This window comes from Triplophysa rosa, linkage group LG11 (genome assembly GCF_024868665.1).
Source record: "Triplophysa rosa linkage group LG11, Trosa_1v2, whole genome shotgun sequence".
NCBI classification, from domain to species: Eukaryota; Metazoa; Chordata; class Actinopteri; order Cypriniformes; family Nemacheilidae; genus Triplophysa; species Triplophysa rosa.
The window spans coordinates 3,273,796-3,296,077 of NC_079900.1; the positions used below are offsets into that span (position 1 = coordinate 3,273,796).

Sequence of the window (22,282 nt, forward strand, 5' to 3'; positions counted from 1 at the left end):
TTGTTTGGTTATAGTGTTGTTAGAGTTCTTTCTTTCTTTCTTTCTTTCTTTCTTTCTTTCTTTCTTTCTTTCTTTCTTTCTTTCTTTCTTTCTTTCCCACTCTCTTTAAATTTGTCTTCAGGTTTATTGGTTACTGAAGTGAAAGAGCAGAAATACATTAGGCCTTACAGCCATTGGCGGCCTCTACTTTATAGCGCCAAATGTGGTTGGCTTACAACAGCGTACTGTAAAAACCAGGTGTTCATTTCCAGATGTCAAACTATCTCTCTCTCACACACACCCACTCGCACACATCTAGTGCGTTCGTATTTATAGAAGTGATTCTGATGATGCAGTTTCCACCTGTTTGTCTCACCTCATGCAGTATGATGATGCAGTCTGTTTCTCTCATGCACTTCTGTTGTGCTTCAGAAAAGCATGTAAGGTGCTCATGTTTAATAAATAACTAGTCATAGATGCCCATAGACCCTGACCGCGTAACCAGACCCCAGCCTCCGGCGGATTTGGCCTGACACATGTCAAACGTCCCACAGCCATTATAGACACAGACTGTAAGACTTTTAAACAGACAGTTATGTTGTAGATTTAGTGTGCAAGAGATGAACATGTGGAGGGGAAAGTGTGAAAGAATAAGAAGGAATTTTGGGGAGAGACTGGAAATCGCACATGCTGTTTTTACCTTCACATTTCTTTTGGACTTGAGGATTTGAGTCTTCTCTCTGTCACGTATAGGGGGCGACGGTGAGCACTCCACCCCCTAGTTTCAAATTTGTCAGACGCAGACACACAGTACATTCAGCATTAACTGCAGGATCTGTTTACGCTTGATGGTGTGAACATCTATCTCATGAGATCTGGTTGCAAGCAGTCAGATGGGTCAGACTGATGCGAACACGTGTAATGACATTTTGAAAGCTGGGTCTCTGGTGTCATCACAATCGTTATTTACTATTTAAAGTGATAGTTCACCCCAAAAATGAACATTCTGTCATCATTTACTCACCATTGGGTTGTATACATTTCTTTGTTCTGTTAAACCCAAAGGAAGATACACCATGCACTGTGCTGTGTTTTACCTTTTTTCAGTTTTTCTTATTTTCTCCTGTAGAGCGGCTTTGGAACAATGCACATTGTGAAAAGCGCTATATAAATAAAATTGAATTAAACCTTGCTGGATTCAGGATGGTATCAGTGAGCAGAAATGTGTAGAGCCGGTCCAAGAGGAGTGCTGTGACACTTTGACACATGGCATGTTTGTCTAGGGCTAGCGCACCTGTAAAATGCTGTCTGGGCAGGCATCTCGCAGGGATTTGAAGCGGAGCGTCTGTCCGTCTCTCACAGTGCTGGACTGTTGAGAGGTGTGTGTGGAATGACACGTCTGATGTTTGTGGTTTGTCGAGGTATGATCTCAGCGGTTCGCAGAAATTATCGCTATGTGCATCCACAAGAGAGCACGTCTAACTAATGTCAGTTTTAAGTAACAATGGCATCAATATCGAAAGAGCCGGGTTAACGGATGACCAAACAGTTCCCACATTGGCGGCTACCTTTTAAGGGGCGATTCACATTTCGAGTCTAAAACTCGCCGCTTTCTCTCTTCAAATGACACGCGGTGTGCGGCGCCGACGCGCCAGGAAAAATGGGCGCACCGCATGCGCGTAGCGACCGCGTCGCTCCCTATTTGCTATTTACGCGAAATGTGAATCAGGCCTTAGTCAGCATCCAACTAAAATATGTGACCGTTTTGGAACGCTCTGGATAGACAGCAACTTTATGCATCAAACAAATAGCACATGAGAGATTTATTAATTATTAATTACAGATCATGTGACAATGCATCATGGGATTGAATTCTCCATACATGTGACTCTTACTGAGTCTTGGGCCCAATTCACAATTCGCGTCTTTTCCGCGCGCATATTCGTTAGTTTAAATGTAGAAGCGCGGCAGGTGCGCGCAAATAGGGGAGACACATTTTTCTAGGCATGTCGGCGCCGCATCGAGATGGAAATAGTTTAACTTTTCGGAGTGCCGCGCGCGCACCACGGGTCGTTTGAAGAGAGAAAGAGGCGCGGCTCGCGTTTTCCGCACGGTTTTAGACTCGAAATGTGAATCTGGCCTTAAAGCTGCAGTACGCATTTTTTTGCTTGAAAATAAACATAAATCATATATTAAGCAAAGTACTACGCTTACAACAGTAAGCATATTTATAATTTATCACTTGAGCTGTCAGGTACGATTTCGCGGGAAATGTCAGTTTTAACCAATGAATTGGATAGAAAAAGGGTTGAAGATGTGTGTGTGTGTGTGTGTGTGTGTGTGTGTGTGTGTGTGCGCGTGCATGCATGCATGCATGTGTGTTTCTTACTGTGTAGACCTCCATGGCAGACAGCTGAGATGATGTTCAGCGACCTCATAACACACACAGATCGCACATGTGGTGACCTTATCATGCACCCTTCCACACAAACATGCTGGAACAATATCACACATAACACAGATAGACACAGATGCTGCGAGCTGATAGAGATAAAGACACCGAGGCATTATGGGTAATGGAGACCTTGTTCGGTCGGTTTGCTCAGGCTGCGATTTATTTATTTCCAAAGCTTTTGCCAGCTATTTTATAATGCCAGCCGTGTCTGTTAAATGTGAATACAACGCTGGCAATTCAGAGCCCAGAAAACAAACAACAAAAAACTACAAAGGCACATGTGCTGGGGCAGATTGCTGAAGCTGGATTTTTAGTTGTGTGCATGTTTGTTCAAATGTGAATACACAATAGTTTAGTGAATTATGTTGAAAGTTTGGTGTACGGCACAGAATTGCAAAGAAATTAGATGGCCAGTTTTCAATTGTTCCAAACTGTAAAATGCAAAAGCAAAAAAAGTTGTGCATGGATGAAACCGAATGTTTGTTGACCAGTGTCCTGTGATGCTTAAAGCCACAATATCGTATTATATTGTATTGTCATTGTGTTAAATGTCTGTACTAGAAGCTTCCAACACCAAAGAAAATTCCTTGTGTGTGCAAGCACACTTGGCAATAAAGCTCTTCTGATTCTGATTCTGATTCTGAATATGGAAGAATTTTGTTATGAAATATCCAAAAATCACTTGCACAGTGTGATATATTTCATGCAGTTGTGTACTTACATTATCCCAAATGTTCCCAAGAATGTGCAAATCCAGAGAAATTCCTATTTAAAATAATGGCCCGTCCCTTGTCTCCCTTGTATTTGTCGCATATCAGTGACTTAATATCCGCTGCTCCGCACTACCCTCAGTTTCCGCTTGTAGAAACTACGTCAACACACAAATGCGGAAGTGGTTATACAGCATCTGGGACGCAGCATCTGTTGTTCTGTTATTATGGATCACGATTACTCTTTGGCGAGTAAAGGAAACCCAAAAAAGTGTAAACGTAGGCCAAATGAGGCAAGCAGGCTTATGGACAAACGAAGAAATAAAACAAGGATTAATATCCTTTTTAATATTAATAAAAGAGTTTTCTAAATGGAGAGAGCTTTGCGACCAACTTGGACTCGACACAGACTCCGCTCTCGCATGTGTTTTAATAGACAGGTAAGCACAATTTTTTTATTGTACACGAAATACTCATGCACAGATTATTTGAATAGTTATGAATGCAGTTACCCTATGAAATACAGTATACGTCGCACAAAAATATGTAGCCAATAACGTTACTTGTAAATACTGTGGGTTCGTTCCAATTTACTTTTTAAATGACGACTGTATGACTGTTTGAAACAGGTAAAACTGTGTAGCATTACGCTACCAAATCAATTGACAAAGTCCAATATCAGTCGCGGGCTAACGTAGAATTACATTCCACGTTACTTGCAAGCTAATTCATTACGATGACATAAAATAGAATTAATACATTACCTCGTCCGTGAACAAGATGGGCGATCTCCATACGCCTCTGGATGGTGAAAACGACAGGTCCCATAATTGCACTCTCCTACATAACGTCATTTAGCTTCGCCTTTTGTTGTTGTTTCGAAAGTGCGCCATCTAGCGGTCCAAATATTCCATATTGTGGCTTTAAAGGGACACTTCACCCAAAAATGAAAATTCTGTCAATGTTTACTCACCTTTCAAGTTGTTCCGAATCTGTATAAATGTATTTGTTCTGATGAACACAGAGAAAGATGTTTGGAAGAATGCTTGTGACCAAACAGATCTTGCCCCCCATTGACTCTCATAGTTGGAAAAATTACGTTATCTTTTTTTGTGCTGTTGAACACAAAAGACATTTTGAAGAATGTCGGATAGCAAACAGTTCTGGAGCACTTTTGACTACCATTGTATTTTGTATTTTTTCCTACTATGGTAGTCAATGGGGGAGCAAAATCTGTCTGGTTATAAGCATTCTTCCAAATATCTTTCTCTGTGTTCATCAGAACAAAGAAATGTATGCAGATTTGGAACAACTTGAGGGTAAGTAAATGATGACAGAAGTTTCATTTTTGGATGAAGTGTCCCTTTAAGGCAATATGTGTCTGTAAGGTTGTTGCCAGATGGGCCAGCTCAAACCATCATAACTCATCAAAACTAAATCCCACGTCTGTCTGTACACACTGATATTGATTTGGTATCTAAGATCTTTGGTGTTTTAATGTACTTTAGAAATAAAAGTGCCTCTAAAATGATGTACAATCTACTTTAAAAATGACAGATTGATTGAAGTAGCTTCTGATAAAGGAGTCTTTGATTTGTGACCATAACTTGACAATGATCAGAATCAATATGATCTTTGCTTCTTTCTATCACTTCAGCTCTTCATCTGTTTCGATGTGTTTCTGTTATGTTTTCGTCGTGTCATTCAGTAAATGCAGTGAACTTTAGAATCCACACGGAACTTTTTAAGACTTTATTATGGTTTGGCGTGTTGGTGTGCTCTCTTAAAGGGATAAAATAATTGATTCACCCTTTTCAAAAGAAGATATTTTGAAGAATGTTGATAACTAAACAACATTGACCCCCCCATTGACTTCCATTGTATGAACACAAAACCACAAGGACATTTCTCAAAATACCTTCTTTTGTCAAATGCAGGTTTTGAACCAAATGATGGTGACTAAATGAATTTGTGTTGAACTTCATTGTGTTCTCTGTTTGCACGCGTTTTGTATCCGTTTTAAAATGTATCGATTGATGTTTGAATGCAACATTGTTTCTAAGCTTTGCCTGAACTTTGCGTTTACGGCACATTTGTATTTTTCCAAGTGTAAAGATGAATGTAGGACTGATGGTACCCAGACATGCACGGACACGACCGCATACGTTAGTCGGTGCGGGAGCTGGCCGCATGTTTTGTCAAAGAATGCCTGGTCCTGATGTGTGATCCGATCTGATCTGCACAGACCGAAAGCGAATAAGATGTTGTCTGATGATGCAACTGTGGCAACCATTATCAGAAGTAAAGGTAATATCAAAAGTGCAGAAGATCGTATTAACAGGACTGATGATAAGGCTGCTTCCCAGTGCAAATGTCATTGTCTGTTTATCCTCATCCTTGGTTTTGAGACGTTTTAGGTTGCATAACGTGTAGTGTCAGGTTAGTTTCATAAAAGCAAATGTTGATTTGAATAAAAGCGTCTACACACACCCTTTTCAACAACAGTGTGCTAAAGCAAAACCCACGAGATCCCCGTGTTTCAGTTTTGTGTTACTTTATGAACTAATGATGACGTGGCCGCCTCGTCTTGGATTTGAGCTCATGATGTTTTTGGCTCAGATTGAGCTTTGTTTTTCCATTTACTCAAAAATAGTAGACCGTAGCTATCCTCGTGTTGCCGTAACCGGTGGCCCGTGCGTTAAATTTCACACTGAGAGGAGATGGCTAGGGTCCGGTTGGTTCTTAAAATGGAATGTTCCGGTCCCTCCGCTTGCGTTTCTGGCATCACCTGCGTCTTAAAAAAGCTTCCAAAGTAATGTTCACTTTTAACTAAACGTCATGCTTTCTCAAGGGCCGTGTATGTGTGACTAACATGCTCACGGTGAGCAGATGAGTCTCTTCCTGTGACCCTCAGCAGCCGGGGGTCGGCCCGGTCGTGACCGTCTGTGTACGGCCTCCATCTATTCCTGCTTCTTCTTCTGCTGTCTTCTGCCAGGTCGTCTGGTTCTCAAGCCCCGCTGACAGGTAGTTTAACGCTTATATCCTGCTTCCCCTTGAAGTCAGTTTCTGTCTGGAGTTCAACGCGTAGCTCCTTGTTTCCGGGCCGTGGTGAGGTCACGTCTGTACCACACACACGCTCGAGTGCAACAGAACCATCAAATTCAAGTGTCAGTTCGTTCTCGCCAATCTGTTGTATAGCTTCATAAAGAGATTAATTATTTGTGAATGTTGTTCTGTAAGTGTTGTTCTGGATCGATCAAAATGTTTCCGCCTGTTCGAGAGTGAAGCAGATGTTTTGTACATCGACACTTTCTGAAGCTCAATTCGCAGTTTTGTCTGCACACGCTAAAGTGCGAGCTCTTTACTTCTGCGTCAAACCTATGCCGTACTCTACGCTGTAGCGACGCGGACCGCAAACCCGATGACCGGTCTGCTTGAAGGGAGGCTACAGGTTAAAAAACTCAGGTTTACTCATACGCATTTCCGTATGAATTATCTAAATAAATGACGTGTTTTTCTGTATTTAACAACTCAAGCTGCAAAAGTGACTGTTAACTTGCCGCTATCACTGCTAAATGCTTCTCAAACAGCGTACACAACGAACCGCTTCTTCCTCGCCTCTTGTCTTGGTTACGCAAGCAACACGCCTGTGGACACTGACACCTAGTGGCCATTGCCTGTCGACAACGACGTAGAAGTATAAACAAAAACCGGCGCGTTGCCTATGGCGTAGAGGCTACGGCGTAGGTCTGACGCAGAAGTAAAAATCCGCCTTAAGACAGATTTGTTCGCTTTAATGCATTTGGAAAACCAGATGTCTCGCATAGAATTATTAATGTAAACACAGATGGTTATGTTTTTACGAATATAAACACTGGACTAAAGTATGCAGCCAAATACCGGATTTGTGCACTAGCTATTGTGTTATTTATATGATTTGTCATTGTTTATTGTGTGATTTATTCTGTAAGTGATCATTTTAACTCCAAGTATTTCAACTATTTTAATAGTTTTAGTTGGCTTTTTTATGGTAAATAAGAGTATTCGTCTTTATGATAGCCATATGGTATTAAATATAAATGTATGGGCTGTCAAGTTTTGATGTTTGAAACCATCAATATATTGGTCATTGCATGAAAAGGGCTGATATAACACACCAAAGTTTATTCATTAACTGAAGGCATTGAGGTGTATAACGTCAAAGTCGCAAGACGTATTTGACAGCAAAAATCTAATTGTGTTTTGATCAAAACAGTGATCTGTTACATCGTCCCAAATAAACATCATTAGTTGTGACCTGATTTCTCTTGAATTCTTATTGACTACATGAACATTGGCATAGTGTGAGTGGCTATCCAGATGGCTTTTCTCTGTCAGCATGTGTTTATGAGAACTGTCATTGCCCTTTAGTTTATGAGGCAGTCTGGGCGTCTCTACAGCCCCCCCCCCAGAATGCTATCGCTCTTACATAAACTTTGTATGTCTTTGTGGATTGTGTTTGTTTCTTGTGTCCCATAATTCATGCCACCTTTCATGTAAGCAACACAGTGAAAGTTGACCACGTAATAATTATATTCAAGATGGCGCCCCCTGTGGGAGACGTCTTTGTTCGCGTAGTACTTACCTACTCAAGTTTGGTATCTATGTAAAGCTTAGAATTTCAGCTTTCGGGTTCTTCTACTCTCCACAACGTCATTACAGCGGTAAGCCAATAGAGAGCGTTAAAACAAACCTGTTTCGTCTTGGCAACGGCCTGCTACACTGCCTCCGATGGACAACTTTAAAGGCGATTCTTCTCAATATTTTTGGCACCCTCAGATTCCAGATTTTCAAATGGTTATATCTCTACAAAATATTGTCCTATCCTAACAAAACCATACGTCAATAAAAAAAGCTTATTTATTCAGCTTTAAGATGATGTATTAATCTCAATTTCGTAAAATTGACCCTAATGACTGGTTTTGTGGTCCAGGGTCACAAATGTTCATTAAAACATGATTTTATTTAGTCGTGGAATATCTCTAAATGATAAACTACAGTAATGTGTGCTGTTTTAGTGATGAACACAAAAGCTGGTGAGCAGATGTGTTGAACTATATTACTATATCGCATGTTTTACTGGCAATCGTGTTGACCAATCAGCATCCAGAACTGAAAGTATAAAGCAATATACATACAACGCCTCTATTCAAGTCTGTTGACAGGGTTTTGTTTTATATAAATGTCCAGAAGGGTGTAAACCGGGATTGATTTTTGTGTTTTGCCCTCTTGTAAAAACATGAGTTTAGTGTTTAATTTTGCTGTCGACTTTATTTGAACCAGATTTGTTTCTTTCTGATGAGGTCCAGCACAAAGCTCAATATTGAGTCATGTTGGATTAATAAGGTCTGTTTTGTGTTTGCCGACATGTTTTCTTGATTTTATTAGTGTGCTGAAAGCCGTGCCACGGTGTGTATTTTGGAGCATTTTGTCGACAGATTCTTTGTGATTCATCGCACAGTATAAAGATGCATTGTGAACAAAAAGGCCAAGCGATCTGTTTGTGTCATCGTACTGTATATCTTCAGATCATTATTGTGCCGTGAAAATGTGTTCTGGCAGGGCTGGTGGCCAGTTTCATTAAAATGGCACACGCGTGTGTTCGGACCGCAGCTGGTCACATTCCTCCTGAACGCCGCCTCGCTAAATCCTTTCAACTGAAGTGCATCACAGATCTGAGCGGCAGATATCGGTGGTGACTTTCTAGTGAAACATTAATATCTTCATCGCATCATTCTGACATCTGTCAGCACAAATGAATCATTGTTTTCAGTTTTTTAACCTTTAATCACTTTGAATGCATGTTTACATTTGTTAGGTATGTACACTTTTATAAAAACGTTTTTTAATGGTTCTTTGAAGGTGTTTGATATAACTTATAGGTTCTTCAGATCAGCATCAGAGTATATTCGTTTTTTTATTGTTGTTTTATAAATATTTTGAATTCGTTTTTTACTAACTAATTTATTATTAGTTTTCATATTAAGTTCAGTTTAATTTGTGCTTTTTTATTTGATAAATTATTATTTACTTGGTTATCTTTTAAGATGAATTTAATTTGATTTCCATTCCAGTTTTACTTTAGTTTCTATTTATCTTCAATATCTTTTGTGACTCGTCATTTCTCATTTTTATGTAGTGTAAGTTTTTATATAAGATTTAAGGTCTTTGCACATACAGTCCGAAATTTTCTATATTTGGCTCTCGTTGAGTTGTTATAAAAGGCCACTCAAAATGCTTGACGGATGCGAAAAACGCAGAAAATCGAACCCGGTCCGAATTTTTTATGACGGACGAAAATATCGGAGGCAGTGTGTAAATGCGATTGACACAACGTGAGGTCGTATTTATTTTTTAACGTGAGGAAATTTCGGACGCAAATTTCGGACTCGATGTGCAATGGGCTTTAGGCCAGTATTTTATTTGATATCAACAAACAGAAATGCGTTAATAATTTTAGTAAACTATAATAACCTTGATTAGCATATAGGTTTGTTTCCTCTGTAAGACATTATTGTGTGTGTGTATTTCTCAAGAACTGGAGAGTAAGGGGTTTCTTGGAGAACTTGAACGGTTTCTTTCGGCTCTGTTATTTGGAAACTATCAGACCTTTGCTCTGATTGGACGGGTCTCTTCTGGAACAGACGCAGGTGCTAATCAGATCTGGATTTGTTTTGTGAAATCTTGTCGTGGTTGTCACAGCCCACACGCACCTGTTTGGCAAGAAGCATGCCGTGCGCGTACACCCGGTGATGACACCTGCAATTACAGGACCTGGGACGACATTTTTTATAATCTGATAAGCCGCTGTGAGATACTTCTTTACAGTACATTTAGTATTCCCAGTCCGAGTGTTTAACCATTAAAACAGTGATATAATGGTACATTTGACGGCCAATGTTGACCGGCATCAGTTCTTTATTTTAACGTTGTATTTGACCGTTTATTCAGGCTTCAGGAATGAAACTGTGTGTTTCTAGAGCTCTGTGCTTTCACACACACGACTGCAGGGTGTCTGTAGATGTGTGTGAAATTGTAAGGCTTGTCAGTGTTTGATATACAGAGCCTGTAGACTCTCACACTCTCTCTCATCTGTTCAGTGACGTGTTCGTGGGTTAACTATCGAACGCTCTGGGAAGAGGAAGTTGTGTCGCTCTCTTTACGTGCTCGTAAAGCAATCACTGATGTTTCCCACAATGCAATGTGTGTCCAGAAGGAGGCTGCAATGATGAATTGTGGACCGATGATGATACACACACACGCTTGTTGCATGAGTGATGTCATTCCATAGACTTCTATTGGTTTTATTTTAAGCTCTGATATTTCTTACCCCCTAAGCCTCACAGAAACACGCATGGTATCAGATTGAAAGAAAAACATGAATTGGCCAATTTATGAGCCTTTTGTTATGATTATTTATTTGGCTCTATATATTAATATATTCAATACCGTACACACAGACACAGGTCAAGCCCCTCCCATCTGCCTGTCCGTCAGTTTGTCCCCGCCTCTCCATTCCACCTGCACGCTTATCTACAACTCTGACATCTCGCACACTAACACACCGGCTGTATTCAGCCTCCAGGCCTCTGTGTTTAATAACATAACCAGTGTCCGTCATCGAAATGATAGTAATATTCTGTACGTGGCCTTTATCCGCTGATCTCCAACGCACCTGGAGGTTATTTCATGGCTGAATTGGAGTTTGCTGACAGCTATGATGCTCACGGGGGCCGAATTCCTGTTACGTTCTGATATGAATGTTGACGCAAAGCAGAGTTTACCCTCTGACGCTCACATTCAAAGGGTAGAAGGGCACTTTTAAAGGAGACATCAGATGAAAACCCCGCTTTTTCTGTGTTTAAGTGCTATAATCGGGTCCCCGGTGCATCTAGCAACCCAGAAAACGTGAAAAATAAGAACCCAGTAAGTTTGTTTTGGCGTGCCTTTCCCTGCAAGCATGTGAGAAATCGAGCCGTTCAGATTTCGCTCCGATTGTGACGTCCAAAGCGGATTTTATTGTAATGTTACCGCCCCTTAATCTACACAGTTCCACCCACCGCGCTCCGCCATTGTTGTTTTCACAAGCGACAGCGGTGTACGTGACGCCATGGCTAAAGTTCGTGCAATGTAGTCGCTGCACAGAGTCCAAACCTAGGAAGAGACAGGAGTGGATTTATTTTATTTTTAGTGGAAATCCATCAGAAACCATAAGTAAAAACCTGCTTGTTTGCGCGAATCACTTTAAACCGGAGTGCTTTTTCAACCTGCGACATGCAGTACAAGCAGGATTAGCTTCAAAGTTGTTCCTCAAGAGGGATCGAGACCAACTGAATGAGACAAAACTGCGGATGTAAGTAATATTTATCAACAGTCTGAATTGACATAAATGTACCGTATATATAGGAGGATAACGTTAGCATATGATAGCGAAGGGATCTAAGTCAGTCACAGGCTAAATAGAACATTCAAAGCCAGTGTTAAACTTACTGTATATAAGTGCAGATGGACACTTGGAGTTTAGCTGTATGAATGTTAACACATTATGTGCGTTAATATGTTTAGCTGCGGCAAGCTGTTTGTTTTGCTAATGAACGGGCGAACACTGGGGTTAGTTTCGTTTTAAACGTCTCAAATCATTCGTGCTTAGGCTGAAAAATCTGTCACAGCAAACTAGCTCTCACGTTGTGTGTGTAACGTTATAACTTGTCAATGACGAGCGCTAAAATCCATGTAATACCGCTGAGATCTGCAGTGGATTCTGTGGATTTTAGGTAAGCATACACGCACAACGTAAGCGCATTAGCTGTTTGCTGTGACTGATTTTTTTGTCTCCGGACGAATGATTTGAGACGTTTAAGACGAAACCGCAGAGGAATTCAGGAAACATCATTTAGCTAAACCATTGCCATGGCAGTGTAGTACACGTGTGTTGTGTTAGTACACGTGTGTTGTGTTGACACGCCGGACAGAAGGGGGGGGGGGGTTCGCTGTAACTCATTATCATTTAAAGAGACATGCACCAAAACGGGTTGCTGTGAGCATAGCTGTTTTTGACGAGGCAAGAAGGGTTTTGTTTACACAGCTATCGAGTGTTTTTAAGCAAAATATGTTCCAGACATTTCATGAAGACCCTAATAAGTCATACCAACTTGTTGAAAGTGCTCGTCTGAGGAGACCTTTAATGTTCAGATTTCAAGGAAGGGGCTTTGTTCTATAGATTGTATAACCGTTCGAAATTTGGCACGCCTCTTGTACCGTTTAGTTTTTTTTTTAATTAAATTTCGTTTTATTTTATTTCTATAGTGCTTTTCACGGTTTTGTATTGTTGCAAATAAACTTTACACGCATATAGGAAGATACAGTTTTTAAAAAGAAAGTATAGAGTATATGGCGCAGTGGATGTGTGTTAAGAACGCCTGTTTTCACTGTTTGTCAAACATTTGTCAACAGCTGTAAAGTGCTAAACAAATGGCATCGCACAACACCTGCACTGAGCAATACTACTAATGCGAGCTGCCAAAAATCAGCCTTTATCTCTTTGTCGACTGATTTGATCCGATGTTTGCACAAAAAAAGAAATGTTAAAAATGCAAATTCACTATTTTCTTATGAAAATGTACAACTGCAGCGATGACAGAGCAACTGACTCCTGCGTGTTTACTTTGTTTTCTTTTGTCATCTACCAGTTGCGCCTGGTCCCTATCCCATAATCCCCAGCGGCCGCTGACCGATCTCTGTCCTGTCGATGCACTTTTCAGATGCACGCTCATTAAATGTTGGCCAGCCAGTGTGTGAATAACTCGGTGTGCCTGCGGGAATCATTTGGGTTTGACCCGTGTCTCCGTTTATTAGCCAAACTCAGTTGAACAGTGCACGTATGATGTGTATTTCGTGTCCTAAAACATTGTAGTAATTGAATTGTGTGCGTGTGTGTCACATGATCCTCTGTGGTCCGTGCAGGTTTACGTCTGGATTAGCGGCAGAACGTCCCTCCACCCCCCAGTTTAACAACAACAACACGCGTGTGTGTTCTTGTGTGTGTGCGCTCACAGCTTTAGTCACTGGAGGATGACGTCCCTAAGTGTTTTAGCATTCATTCATGACGGACAGACTGCCGTCTGGACACATACACACACGTCCTTTTCACGTTCAGTTGTGTGAGAAAATGTTTCCTGGGTTTAGCGGCGAAGTGAAGCGTACCTTCATTTAAGTGCGTTCTTCTTTCTCCCAGAGGAATGTCCCAGATGTTGCTCCTTTATAACTTTAAACTGAGATTATTTATTGTAGCTTCACCTGCGTAATGTTAACATTTAAAAGAATGTTCAATAAAAACAGGCCAATTGTTCATCCGTGAAATGACGGAATAATGTATCTAATAACTAACCAGTGTGGTAAAAGATTGATCTCCATTTTATCTCATTGCTGTTAATAATAATAATAATAATAATTTAGGGCATAAATAATTCAGAAATGCTTTTAAATACTGTGTTGAAATTTGAGTTTCTGGTCGACATGTGAGATTTCTGTGAGAAATGAGAAACATTTGAGAAGCAAAATGTTGAACCGTACATTTAATCTCATTATTTATGAGAAACAAGCGCGATATCAAAAGTGGCAGAAGATATTATAAGCAATAAGTTCATTCAATATAATTCAATTCAGATTTATTATTTATTTACTTTTTTACAATCTTGTATTGTTTAAAAAACAGCATTACAATAAAAATAAAAAGTATTTTTTATATATAATAATATAATATTAGAAGAGTTTGGTTCCAAAATGAGATCGNACATTTGTCAACAGCTGTAAAGTGCTAAACAAATGGCATCGCACAACACCTGCACTGAGCAATACTACTAATGCGAGCTGCCAAAAATCAGCCTTTATCTCTTTGTCGACTGATTTGATCCGATGTTTGCACAAAAAAAGAAATGTTAAAAATGCAAATTCACTATTTTCTTATGAAAATGTACAACTGCAGCGATGACAGAGCAACTGACTCCTGCGTGTTTACTTTGTTTTCTTTTGTCATCTACCAGTTGCGCCTGGTCCCTATCCCATAATCCCCAGCGGCCGCTGACCGATCTCTGTCCTGTCGATGCACTTTTCAGATGCACGCTCATTAAATGTTGGCCAGCCAGTGTGTGAATAACTCGGTGTGCCTGCGGGAATCATTTGGGTTTGACCCGTGTCTCCGTTTATTAGCCAAACTCAGTTGAACAGTGCACGTATGATGTGTATTTCGTGTCCTAAAACATTGTAGTAATTGAATTGTGTGCGTGTGTGTCACATGATCCTCTGTGGTCCGTGCAGGTTTACGTCTGGATTAGCGGCAGAACGTCCCTCCACCCCCCAGTTTAACAACAACAACACGCGTGTGTGTTCTTGTGTGTGTGCGCTCACAGCTTTAGTCACTGGAGGATGACGTCCCTAAGTGTTTTAGCATTCATTCATGACGGACAGACTGCCGTCTGGACACATACACACACGTCCTTTTCACGTTCAGTTGTGTGAGAAAATGTTTCCTGGGTTTAGCGGCGAAGTGAAGCGTACCTTCATTTAAGTGCGTTCTTCTTTCTCCCAGAGGAATGTCCCAGATGTTGCTCCTTTATAACTTTAAACTGAGATTATTTATTGTAGCTTCACCTGCGTAATGTTAACATTTAAAAGAATGTTCAATAAAAACAGGCCAATTGTTCATCCGTGAAATGACGGAATAATGTAACTAATAACTAACCATTGTGGTAAAAGATTGATCTCCATTTTATCTCATTGCTGTTAATAATAATAATAATAATAATAATTTAGGGCATAAATAATTCAGAAATGCTTTTAAATACTGTGATGAAATTTGAGTTCATGTAAAAATCTCTGCAGTTTCTGGTCGACATGTGAGATTTCTGTGAGAAATGAGAAACATTTGAGAAGCAAAATGTTGAACCGTACATTTTATCTCATTATTTATGAGAAACAAGCGCGATATCAAAAGTGTCAGAAGATATTATAAGCAATAAGTTCATTCAATATAATTCAATTCAGATTTATTATTTATTTACTTTTTTACAATCTTGTATTGTTTAAAAAACAGCATTACAATAAAAATAAAAAGTATTTTTATATATAATAATATAATATTAGAAGAGTTTGGTTCCAAAATGAGATCAAAATCATGTTTTTTAATTATGGTATCGTGTGTTTATTGTGGTAATTAGCAGTATTTTTTGAGTTATTATGGATTAAAACAAAACAAACCAACCTCAGTTTGATTGATATTAATTGGAATGCACAATAAAAATTAGAGTTATCTCATTTTGGAAACAAACTCTCCATTTATTATAATAATAATATTTATAAAAATGAATATTAAATGTATAGCATACTTATATAAATATATTTAATAGGACACTCAAAAAGTTTCATCGTGATTAATCGCATCCAGAATAAAAGTTTGTGTTTACATAATATATGTCTGTGTACTGCGCGTATTGATTTCTGTATTTATAAACACATACACATGCATGTATTAATCGTTGAATTGATTGATAAATATTAACTAATATATTGAGAAGATGTGAGTTTGCGGAGGAAAAACTCTTCAGAGAAAGTCTTCAAAATGTGCTCACTGCTGTTGAAAAGATGATGATTTTTCTTCTTTTATTTTGTGGGAAGTTGTCGGCATGAGAAACCTGCAGATTCATGGCAGTGAGAAACAGAAACAGTGTGGAGATTTATTGTGGCGTATATGACGGGTGGGTGTGGGAACGTTTGAGGTGTTCGTGTATTTCCTGCGGAGAAACTTTCGACATGGGAACGCGGAGTCGCTCTAACAAAGCGTGGAGACCCCTTACTGACTTCAGAGGCCTGAGGCGAAAACTGGGGGAGGAGAAGCCAACCGTCAAACACACCATCCCACCCATCACCGATCCCCAGAGAAACAGCTTGCCAGTGGAGTTTAGGGCACCCGTCCAAACATACAGTACCAGCTGATAGTGTTCGGCGTGGCCTGACATGTTGAGTTCTTTACGGCTAACTCACTTCTACATTTCATGAGAAAGATAAGCAACCGCTTTCCAAATTGTAAGATTGAATAGAACAAATGATTTGGATTATATGAAACAATTTCTGCTTTAATCTTGTTCATGAAAACCAGACACGGATGAAATTCCCGGTCATTAATGCGCTTTGACAAAATGACACTCATTCTTCAGAAGCTTTTTTATGCACTGAAGTTGAAAAAAAAATCATGGCACGACATCAATAGGTTTTGGGTAACCTATTCCTTTAAACGGCCCACACAATCCTTCCCGCTGGTGAACTTCTCTGGCATTCTGTGGTTTTCCTAAAACTCGCAGGAACTTTAAGAAATCACTTCTATCCCTCGAAGGCGTTTGATGTGGTCGAACGGTTTGATCTGGTAACTTTGATCGGGTTTGACTGAAGCAGGAAACGCGCCTGTGACTTAAAATAGATGCGGTGACCCCGGCGTGTGTCGCCCGAGCTCACCCGGCTCATGCTTGGGGGCGTCATCTTGCGGGAGGATGAATGTGACATTGTCATATTGTGAGAGACCCGGAGCGCTTAAATTTCATCCTGGGGTCAAGAGGTCAGCCTAAAATGACAGGCATCTGATGTTCTCGACGTTTGTTTCTGATCAATGATAGAGATTGTTCAAGCGTTGTTGCGGGGTTCTGCAATGCAACGTTTATTTGGTTGACTCTACCGCCACCTTGTGGTAGTTTAGCGTCGGTTCATTTGCGTCTGGTTTTATTTGCAGGACTCTGATGCCTCTGTTCGATCCTGATACCGGACTGCTCACAGTGTCTGGAAACGTACGTAACTGTTTCTTTCATTCTTATGAACCTCTTCCGTTCTTTATGTTCATGTTTGACATGAGTTGGATTGTGTTTTGTCAGGGCGAAAGTGTGATCGACTGTTTCGAGCTCACTCTCTCTGAGCCCTTCCTCTCACCAGGTAACGCGTGTTCTTGTTTTTAAAGGCATGGTTCAGCCAAACATGAAAATTCTGTCATCATTTACAAAAGAAGATATTTTGAAGAATGTCGATTATCAAACAACGGCGGTACCCATTCACTTGCATTGGTTTTGTGTCAATACAATAGATGTCAATGGGTACCGCTGCTGTTTGGTGACCAACTTTCTTTCAAATATATATTTTTGTGTTGTGTGGAAGAAAGAAGCTCATACAGGTTTGTAATGACATGAGGGGTGAGTACACGATGACACAATTTTCATTTTTGGATGAACTATCCCTTTTAACACTGTGATGCTCTTGATATGCTCTAAAAACTCTTCTTCTTTTACTTTGCTCTTTCTCTCGTCTCTCTCTCTCTCTCTCTCTGTTTTATTCAGTGAGTCATTGTCTGACCGACACCTCGACCCGCGGCGTCGCTCTGGTGCCCAAACTGGCTCTGGACGTCAGCAGCTGTGAGGTGTTACGAGTGCTGCAGCTCACAGACAACTTCATAGTGCCCATCAGCTATCAGGTGCCGCGCAAGGTAAAGACCAAGAATAATTTATTTAACCTTATTAACCAGAATAAATAAACCAGTCCACAGTGTAAATGTTTATTGACTGGTTTGGTTTATATGAGATATATACAGTATATAGAGCAGGGTTATTTTAGTTTACTAAAATTAAAACTTTGAAAACGTCTCTGTTCGTTGAAATCAAATCAAATATTGACCTAAAAATTATGGGGAAAAACTTAACTACAGGAAAAATTGAAATGTTGCCTCAAAAATGAATTGAAATAAGTTTAAAGCACTAAAATTATAAAAATAAACAAAAACTGAAATAAAACTAAAATAGAAATTAATTAATATTATATAGCAACATAAAAAATAAACAAATAAATTATAAAATGACAAAAGCATATACCAAAATTGCTAAAACTTTTAACTAAAATTAACATAAAGACTAAAGATCTAAAAATAAAAGCTAATTTAAAAAAATAATAAAACTAAACTGAAAACTATAATAACTCTGATATAGAGTACACTATACAGTGCCCTCCACTATTATTGGCACCCTTGGTAAATGTGAGCGAAGAAGGCTGTAAAAATAAATCTGCATTGTTTCTTCTTTTGATCTTTTATTTACAACATCAACAAAATTCCAACATTTCATTCAAGTAAAACTATTTGTAGTGGGGGGAATATAACATTATGAAAAAAATGTTTTTCTCTAATACACCCTGGCCACAATTATTGGCACCCCTAGAAATTCTTATGAGTAAAATATCTCCCAAGTATATTCCCATTAATATTTACATTTTCTGAGCACACCAAGGTGACCAGAAACATGATGTTGTCCAGTCATGACTTCTTATTTCACAGGAAAATAATATTAAGTAACACAATGCTCAAACCCCCTTAATCGTAATGGGTAAAACCAAAGAATAAAGTAAAAGATTTGTTGAGCTACACAAAATAGAAAGTGGATTTAGATAGAAATAATAGATAATAATTTGTAATAAGAAATAATAATAGATTTGAAATAATATAAATTCCCATTTCCAACATCGGGGCAATAATTAAGAAGTTTTAATGGACTGGAGATGTTGCAAATCTGCCTGAAAGAGGATGTGTGTCTATATTGTCTTAACGCACAGCAAAGCGAATATTTTGAGTGGCCAAAGACTTTTCAAAGAGCACAGCCGGAAAATTGCAGAAATTAGTTGAATTTTAGTGTCAGAAAAAATAAAATAAAAATAAAGGAAGACTGCATCTCCATCAGCACAAGTTGTTTGGGACAATGTTCAAGAAACACATCTTCTCCTCTCATGCAGAAACAAACCCCACCATATGAATCTGCCATCTTCAAACAGGACTGGGGTCTGTGGCCATATGAAATGAAAAAGAGTTTTTTGCAGCAATAACACAAGATTTGATTTAGGTTTGGCGAACACAGGGATAAAAGTGCCCCATGTCCACAGTTAAATATGTCACCAGATCTTCATTGTTGTGAACCTACTTTTATACCAGAGGTCCTGGACATCTTGATCAGATACATGGCATCGTGTTTTCTATCAAATACCAACAGATATCAAAACCTGACTTGCTCTTATAGAAATATTATAATGGGTCGTGGTTAGATCGTCCATCAGCACATTGGTTCAAAACAAGCATCCGAATCAACAAAAAATGACTCGCTGAACACAAAATCAAGATCCTGCACCAGCCATCCCAGTTCCCTGACCCGAACACTATAGAAAGTGAGTGATATGAACTGAAGAAGAGGGAGCGCCTACATTTGAAGGATCTGGAGAAATTCTGCATGGAGGAATGGACTCGGATGACTCTCAATGTAATCTCAAACCTCATCAGACTGAAAAGAAAACACCCAGAGCTGTTTCTCTTATAAATCGAGTGAATTAAATACAAGGGTGCCAATAATTGTGGCCAACATGGAAGAAAAACATTTTTTTCACAATGTGATATTCCCCCAACTTCAAATTGTTTTCCTTCAATGAAATGTTGGAATTTTGTCGATTTTTTTAAATAAAAGATCGAAAGGAGAAACAATGCAGATTTATTTTACAGGCTTCTTTGCTCATATATACCAAGGGTGCCAATAATAGTGGAGGGCACTGTATATACAGTAATAGTAAAAAATATGATTCATTTTAATAAAGGCTTTAATTGAGATTTCTGAAAATGTGGAAACAGGAATTGATCAGAGGAATGAAAACTTCCGTTTTATATCAAGTATCCAATCCCAACCCTACTGGGGATCCTCTTCTCAAACTTCAAAAGCACACAAAAACGTTTTTGTTTTGCGCACATAAAGTGTGATGAACGTTGTTTGTGTATCAGGCAGGACAGGACTTCCACGCGGACCTGTATCCAGACACGACGGGCCACACTCCGGCCATGACAGCAGACGATTGGTGGAGAGGAGAGAACAAACAGGTGCTGACCAATCACAACATTCACTGCCTTTATCACTTACATTTCCAAAAGAAAAGCGAGACACTTGATTTTTTTCTGATGGGGGTTATTTGGATTGTGAGACGGGGGGGTTGAAAGTCTTTTCAATGCATGCTTTTTAGAAGAACATGCACCAACGAATCGTGCACAATAAGACCAGCAGTGTTTAGATTATGTCGAGATTTCTTTTAGAGAATTACATTAAATGACTCAAAGTGAGTCGTGTTTCACATCCGTGATGTTTGCTGCCCTGTTACAGGCGGAGAGAGTCGGTCTTGACCCAAACAAGAGACCAAAAGCCAACACTCCATCGGCAAAGATGCCATCGAAAGATCTTCCCCGTGACAAGAGCAAAGAGGTCAGTGGGAATGGGTCCAAATGTTTTCTCTCCTGAAATGATCTTTAAGAGTTAAAAATGCTTTGTCTTATTTCGCTCAGGAGGCGTCGACCTCCAGCAGTCCCGTGAGCACCCCCAGCAGCAGCAGCGCCGCCCCGTCGCGCTCTCCGTCCTCCACCAGCGGCCTGTCGTCAGGCTTTCTGCCGAGCCCCAGTCAGAGCTCTCGCGCCATCCAGAACATGCTCGGTGAAACTGTTATTACACACTTCATGTTATTCAAACCAGTAATTCAAATCATTTCAATTAACTTTATAGATCGCTGAGAAAAAAGTAACGTTCCAAAATACTGTTCTCAGGCCCGAGTTCGAAGTTCCGTCACATTCAAGGAAGCGTTCTGCACCGGGACACCCACATCACCAACCTGCGAGGGCTTCACCTGACCACACCCGGCGAGTGTGACGGCTTCTGTGCCAACGGACAGCGTGTAGCGGTTCCCCTCGCCATCGCTGGAGGCCAGATCGCTGTATTTGAGGTCAGTATCTTCTTTGCACAGTGACAAAAGATTTAAAACGCTAACAGAAATGATAGTTTGCGCAGATCGCGAATCTATATAGTGATGTTTAAACGTGTTTCATGTCTAAATACAGGTGACGTGTGCTTATTATTTGATCTCTGTGCTGTTTCAGCTGTCTCGGCGTGGAAAGCTGCCGGACACGGCCTTGCCCACCATTCAAAACACTGTCAATGTGGCCGACTTCTGTTTCGACCCCTTTGACCCTCACAAGCTGGTTGTGGGTGAGTTACCTTCACCTAGTTTGTTTATTTTTTTGTCATTTTGCAGTCACAGAATTTTTTTTAACTAAAGTTTGTAATCGGACATTTCTATTCATAATACTAGTAAGTGCTGTGTATATAATTTAAAAAATATTATTAAAAAATATATATTCATTTAACAATTATTGAAATATTTTTTTTATTAAAAAGATATATCATTTACAGACTACGAAAAACATTTCACTAATTTAGGTTTTTCGTCAAATATATATAAAAAAAATCAAATATATAAAATTATTATATATATATATATATATTACAAAAAATATACGTGTATATATAAAAACATATATAAAACATCTAATAAACATACCTGGTTTATTAGACATTTTTCATTATTACTGGTCTACTAGATTTATTATTTATACGTTTTTTTAATACTACGTAGGAGTGTCAATATGCGTTATTAATACAATATCAATGATCAGTTCGTAAGTTGTAGGAGCATTTCACTCGAAAATGTAAAAAGTTTTTGGATGCACCTATCTTTAAGGTGCTAGTTTAAGATCCCTGATTGTGAACCAAAAAGTCATGTGCTCAAAATAAAATGGCATCTCTCTCTGATGTATCTGTGCAAAAGCCGGTGACGATGCCAAGATCCGTGTGTGGCAGATCCCCGAAGGAGGCTTGACGGAAACCCTGACCGAGCCGGGGCTTGTCCTCAAGGGTAAGGGTACCCATCACCTCTCCACTCAAATAACAGTGCTGGTGTTTTCATGATGTTTGAGTGACACGAGTTTCGACCAATGGCAGGACACACTGAGAAGATCTACTCCATCAAGTTCCACCCCCACGCCTCAGGCCTGCTGGCGTCCTCGTCCTATGACCTCACGGTGCGTCTGTGGAACCTGGAGACGGGCGAGGAAGTCAAGCGACTCAACGGACATCAAGACCAGGTGAGAGAAAACAAATTCCGTTCGATCAGAAAATGTACAAATATTGCTGCGGCTCAACCGATATAAAATAAACTCCACGTG

At 39.6% G+C, this 22,282-nt stretch overlaps 1 protein-coding gene across 1 annotated transcript in view; it reads left to right on the plus strand.

The window, feature by feature from the left end:
* coro7 (coronin 7) overlaps positions 1-22,282 on the plus strand; it is a 110,486-nt gene that overhangs the window by 83,215 nt on the left and 4,989 nt on the right. The window contains exons 10-19 of the mRNA XM_057344971.1: positions 16,961-17,015; positions 17,100-17,157; positions 17,556-17,701; positions 20,021-20,116; positions 20,394-20,492; positions 20,573-20,717; positions 20,828-21,003; positions 21,158-21,266; positions 21,886-21,972; positions 22,059-22,201. Coding sequence (XP_057200954.1) covers positions 16,961-17,015; positions 17,100-17,157; positions 17,556-17,701; positions 20,021-20,116; positions 20,394-20,492; positions 20,573-20,717; positions 20,828-21,003; positions 21,158-21,266; positions 21,886-21,972; positions 22,059-22,201 — 1,114 coding nt within the window. The remainder of the gene's footprint in view (positions 1-16,960; positions 17,016-17,099; positions 17,158-17,555; positions 17,702-20,020; positions 20,117-20,393; positions 20,493-20,572; positions 20,718-20,827; positions 21,004-21,157; positions 21,267-21,885; positions 21,973-22,058; positions 22,202-22,282) is intronic.